Source organism: Cebus imitator, unplaced genomic scaffold (assembly GCF_001604975.1).
Source record: "Cebus imitator isolate Cc_AM_T3 unplaced genomic scaffold, Cebus_imitator-1.0 Scaffold140, whole genome shotgun sequence".
NCBI lineage: Eukaryota > Metazoa > Chordata > Mammalia > Primates > Cebidae > Cebus > Cebus imitator.
The window spans coordinates 389,859-395,131 of record NW_016107455.1 but is presented as its reverse complement, the minus strand read 5'-3'; the positions used below and the strand labels follow the sequence as shown (position 1 = coordinate 395,131).

The 5,273-nt window shown below is 42.2% G+C and overlaps 1 protein-coding gene across 4 annotated transcripts in view; it reads left to right on the top strand.

Annotated features, from left to right (window-relative positions):
- Positions 1-5,273, top strand: part of FAM222B (family with sequence similarity 222 member B) — a 94,816-nt gene that overhangs the window by 78,978 nt on the left and 10,565 nt on the right. For all 4 annotated transcript variants that reach the window (XM_017542123.2, XM_017542125.2, XM_037743303.1 and 1 more), the window contains exon 2: positions 5,094-5,215. In XM_017542123.2, coding sequence (XP_017397612.1) covers positions 5,134-5,215 — 82 coding nt within the window. In that variant the 5' untranslated portion in view covers positions 5,094-5,133. The remainder of the gene's footprint in view (positions 1-5,093; positions 5,216-5,273) is intronic.

Genomic DNA, 5,273 nt, shown 5'->3' with positions numbered 1-5,273 from the left:
GCGCCCGGCCAGGATCTGATTCTTGATGTCAATGAAACCAGTCAAGGGGCTTGTGGACTTCCTTAGTACTGGAGGAAGTCTTCTGGGAAAGATTATAAATGATCCCAGAATTCTGTGTTTTTGTTTTTTTTTTTTTTGAGACGGAGTCTTGCTCCATCTCCCAGGCTGGAGTGGAGTGGCGTGATAAGACTGATCATACCTACCTTTCTTTCTCAGTTATTCCTGTAGGTGTGTATCAGCTTCCAAAATCAGAAAAAGTAATATTCCAGAGTCTGTAGTGTATGATTGAGGCCAACTGCAGAGTCCAAGAAAGCACTTTCCCATTTAGTGTTCTGAGTTTTTTGTTCTTTAATAAGGCCATCTGTATCCTGTCTGACCTTGGATTTAGCAGTGTTTTCATTTACCTATCTCTCCCTTAGAAGGCCAAGATGGGACCCTTACTACCGAGGGAGCATCACTGCACCCTCTCCTTTTAAAAAAAAAAAAAAAAAAAAAAATATATAAAAAAAAAAAAAAAAAAAAAAAAAAAAAAAAAAAAAAAAAAAAAAAAAAAAAAAAAAAAAAAACAAAAAAAAACAAAACCCTCTAGTAGCTTCTGGTGGCAGGGGCGGGGTGGGGGGGAGGAGCAGAGATGAAAGCACTTTTGAATTTTCCCAGTGGGGAAAAAGGTTTGTTCCTTAATTAGAGGTAGCCTGGTAAATGCTAGCAGTTGTACAGGTGCCCCAGGAAAGTTGGAAAAGCTTAGTTCTGTGCTCACTGTGATACTGTATTCCCTACTGCCATGGGTAGCCAACGTAGCATACCAGCTGGCGTTAGGAAAACTGGCTGAGAGCTCACAGAGGCTCTGCCAAGGAGATCGATCTTTCTCTGTGATGTCTGTAGCTCATTTGGCCTTCTCCAGGTTACTACTTGAGTCTCTTCAGAAGTTAAGAGTTTAGCCGGGTGTGGTGGCTCATGCCTGTAATCCAAGCACTTTGGAGGCCAAGGCAGGCGGATCACTTGAGGGCGGGAGTTCAAGACCAGCCTGACCAACATGGTGAAACCCTGTCTTTAAAAAAAAAAAAAAAAGTTAAGAGTTGAATCCTGAAACATTTTCAGAGAGTGGTGCTAATTGTGATTTCTGGGTCTAATTCTGGAAATATCAACTGTAGAATTATATTGGAATTTACATTTAAGAAAAAGCCAGATCCCAACCAGTAGTGTCCAGAAAACAAAAAGAAAAAGCCAGTTGGTAATCAAAAAGTGTGGGTGGTTTGAAGATTTTCAATAAAAGGCCTTCACTCAGCCGCCAGGTCACTGGAGGATTTCTTCATACTGACATCTCTGCTTTCTAGAAAGGGTTGTGGGGAGAGGTTGCTTAATTCCTGTTTCATCACAATCCTTATGACCTTGCCACAGTCTGAGCTCGTTCCCTACCATTTCTACCCTAGCAGGATCTGATTCTTTTTTTTTTTTTTTTTTTTTTTTTNATATATATATATATACACACACACACACACACACAAACACACATATATATACATATATATGTATATATATTTTTAAATTTATATAAATATGTATATATGTATATATAAATTAAATTACCTCTTGATTATAGCCATTGTAACCCTTAGAACCTACTGAATGTGCTATTAAAAATGGAAACTGGTATGGCTGCGCGCAGTGGCTCACGCCTGTAATCCCAGCACTTTGGGATGCTGAGGAGGGTAGATCACAAGGTCAAGAGATCGAGACCATCCTGGCCAACATAGTGAAACCTCATCTCTACTAAGATATAAAAATTAGCTGGGCGTGGTGACGCGCATCTGTAGTCCCAGCTGCTCGGGAGGCTGAGGCAGGAGAATTGCTTGAACCCCGGAGGCAGAGGTTTCAGTGAACAGAGATCGCACCACAGCACTGCAGCCTGACACCTGGCGACAAAGCAAGACTCTGTCTCAAAAAAAAAAAAAAGAAGAAAACTGATAATAGCCTAGAGTTAAAGAGTGAGCATAGGCTTTGGCAAAAGTCAAATCTGGGTTTCAATCCTGGGCTCTGCTATCATTAATAGATTAATGACATCTGTAGGTTAAATGACAACCTCAACAAATTAATAACAATCTGCCTTTTATATGTTCAACAATTATTTGTGGAAAGCTTACTAAGTGTTAGTAGATGCTTTTCTAGATATAATAATTAACAAAACGAACCAAAGGTCTGTTCTTAAGGAGTTTATATCCTAGTGGGGTGGAGAGAGATGGAAATAAAACAGCCTAATGATGGTGGTAAAAAGTGAGGGGAATAGAGGAGTTAGCAACAGGAAGGGCCCGAGCCTGAGAATTGTTTGGGAGGAATTGTCGAGTTCAGGGTCTCAGGACAGATTTTAAAAGAAAAAAAATGAGAGATATAAGGATACTGCTTAAGTCATGGAGGTCAAAGAAGCCCTTCCCTTAGGAATTGACATTCATGCAGAAACCTGAATGAAGTGAGAGAACTAGAAAGACACCTGGGGCAAGAACATTCCAGGCCAAGGGAATGGAAAGGACAAAGCCCTGAAGCGGAAGTGTGTTTGGCTGTTGAAGGAGCTGTAGGGAGACCACTGTGGCTGGAAGTAATAAGTCAGCAAGAGCCGGGCGTGGTGGCTCAAGCCTGTAATCCTAGCACTTTGGGAGGCCGAGGCGGGTGGATCACGAGGTCAAGAGATCGAGACCATCCTGGTCAACATGGTGAAACCCCGTCTCTACTAAAAATACAAAAACATTAGCTGGGCATGGTGGCGCGTGCCTGTAATCCCAGCTACTCAGGAGGCTGAGGCAGGAGAATTGCCTGAACCCAGGAGGCGGAGGTTGCGGTGAGCCGAGATCGCGCCAGCACTCCAGCCTGGGTAACAAGAGTGAAACTCCGTCTCAAAAAATAAATAAATAAATAAATAAATAAAAAATAAAAATAAGTCAGCAAGAGAGGGCAGGGTTGGTCAGAAGGTGAGGTCAGAGAGCCGGTAGTAATAGATAATGGAGGGCTTTGGGGTCCATGTTAGGATTTTGTATTTTGTCCTCAGATGGAAAGTCATTAGAGATACTTGAGATGCTCTGATTTCCAATTAAAATAATTAATTGGCTGGGCGCATTTGCTCACACCTGTAATCCCAACACTTTGGGAAGCCAAGGTGGGTGAATCACAAGGTCAGGAGTTCAGGAGCAGCGTGGCCAAGATGGTGAAACGCCATCTCTACTAAACATACAAAAATTAGCCGGGTGTGGTAGCAGGTACCTGTAATCCCAACTACTCGGGAGGCTGTGGCAGAGAATTGCTTGAACCCAGGAGTCCGAGGTTGCAGTGAGCCAAGATGGCACCACTGCACTCCAGCCTGGGCGACTCCGTCTCAAAAAAAAAGAATTAATGTTGCTGAGTAGAGAATAGATTGGGTAATGAAGGGTAAGGGTGGAACATAGAGACCATTTAGAAGGCTAATAGTAATCCCAGCTAGAGATGAGATGACAGGTGAAGTTTGTTACCTTTTTCCAAGAAAGCTTGGGAGACTCAATTGAGAAAACATCACTAAAGCCCCTCATACAGCCCATTTCACAGTTTTAACTCCCAGTTAAAACTTGTTAATTCCCTTTCTTTCCTTGGAGTTTGCCTTCAGCTGTATTAGGACCTTAAGGGGGAAGTTACTATGTAAAGATCAGCATCCACAAGGGAAGGGATTGTGAGCAGTACTTCAGTCACTTGACCCCAACAGAAGACCTTTTTTTTTTTTTTTTTTTTAATTTTTTTTTTTTTTTTTTTGACATTTTTTTTCTTGTCACCCAGGTTGGAGTGCAATGGCTCAGCCTTGGTTCACTGCAACCTCCACCTCCCTGGTTCAGGTGATTCTCCTGCCTCTGCCTCCCAAGTAGTTGGGATTACAGGCATGTGCCACCATGCCCAGCTAATTTTGTATTTTTACTAAAAAAAGGGGTTTCACCACTTTGGCCAGCCTGGTCTCATGGACAACTCTATTCTCATTAAGTCATTTACTCTTCAGTTCTTTCTGCAGTTGCTATCTTAGACATAGTTTGAGCAGCCTCTTTTACAAAGTAGCTTTTCAGCTACCTGGTCTTGCAAGCTGGAGCCCTCTGATACTCATCGTGACAAGGTAGTTTCATTTACCCGAGAGAGCCCTCTAAAGAAAATAAAGAGGTTTTTGTTGCCTTTGTTTAACTTTTGAGCTTTGCTCCCATTCCTTTTTTTGCTGTGATCTAAAGCCATAATTTTGCCACCTTGATTTAGAAGTTCATGTACTTCACCACATTCTGCTTATTTAGGAAAATTGCATTTCTGGTACATAAGGAGCTGGCATTGTTGACAGGGCTTCCTTCGCACAGAAGGCCACATCAATGTCGGCTTGCTTGGGCTATGTGTGTCTGGTTGGTAAACATTACTAATGAAACCCATGCCATCTTGACATGCCAGTACTGCCTGTACAAAGAGAGCTGCTGGCAGCCTATCATCTCCTTGCTTTAGTCAGGGAACAATGCATTTTTTTTGGCGATTGGGGTTGGTTCAGGAGGTCTTATTGTATGATAGACAAAAAGGAAGGGTGAATCCCCAGAAACTGATAAACAGAATTTGCTTTATCAGTGGTTAATTGTGCCTCCTAGGATGCTTTCCTCCTCTTTCTATTTAAAATTGAGTTCATATTACTGGCTCACAAGTCAGACATTGGGTACCTTTGCAATAATATACTATGCTGCCTCTAAAAATATCTGACTGGTCTCAACCCAGGGCTGTAAATGGGCTGAGCCAGGCCCTATGAGAGTCCGCTCTCTTCAAGAATGCTGAGACCTTACAAATGCGCCTGTTCTTTCCAGTTGTATGAATAGGTACTTTCCAGTTTTATTTCTCCCACCCACACATCTGTGGTAACTGAAAAATCATTTTAGCCATAGTGATAGTTGACAGCAAATTGTTACCACAGGTAAAGATATAAACATATTTTCAGCCAACACACTGCTAATTAAATTGCTTTATCTGTCTAAACTTGGGCCTTCTGCTACTCATATCCAGTGTTCCTACTATCTTTTACGAATGAGTTGCCTTGTGTTTCATGACCTTGTTTTTGTTCGTTACAGTGTGAGCCACTGCCCCATGTTGTGTTGATGCCGGTCTGCCATGCTAGCCTGTCTACCAGGGCCAGGTGACCCGTCCTTTCAGCTTCTTTGTCACACGCAGATGAACACTGGACTTCAGAAATGTAAGTAATCTGTATCCTAGGGAAACCTGTGTGAGTCTTTGTTTTTGTCCCTACATGT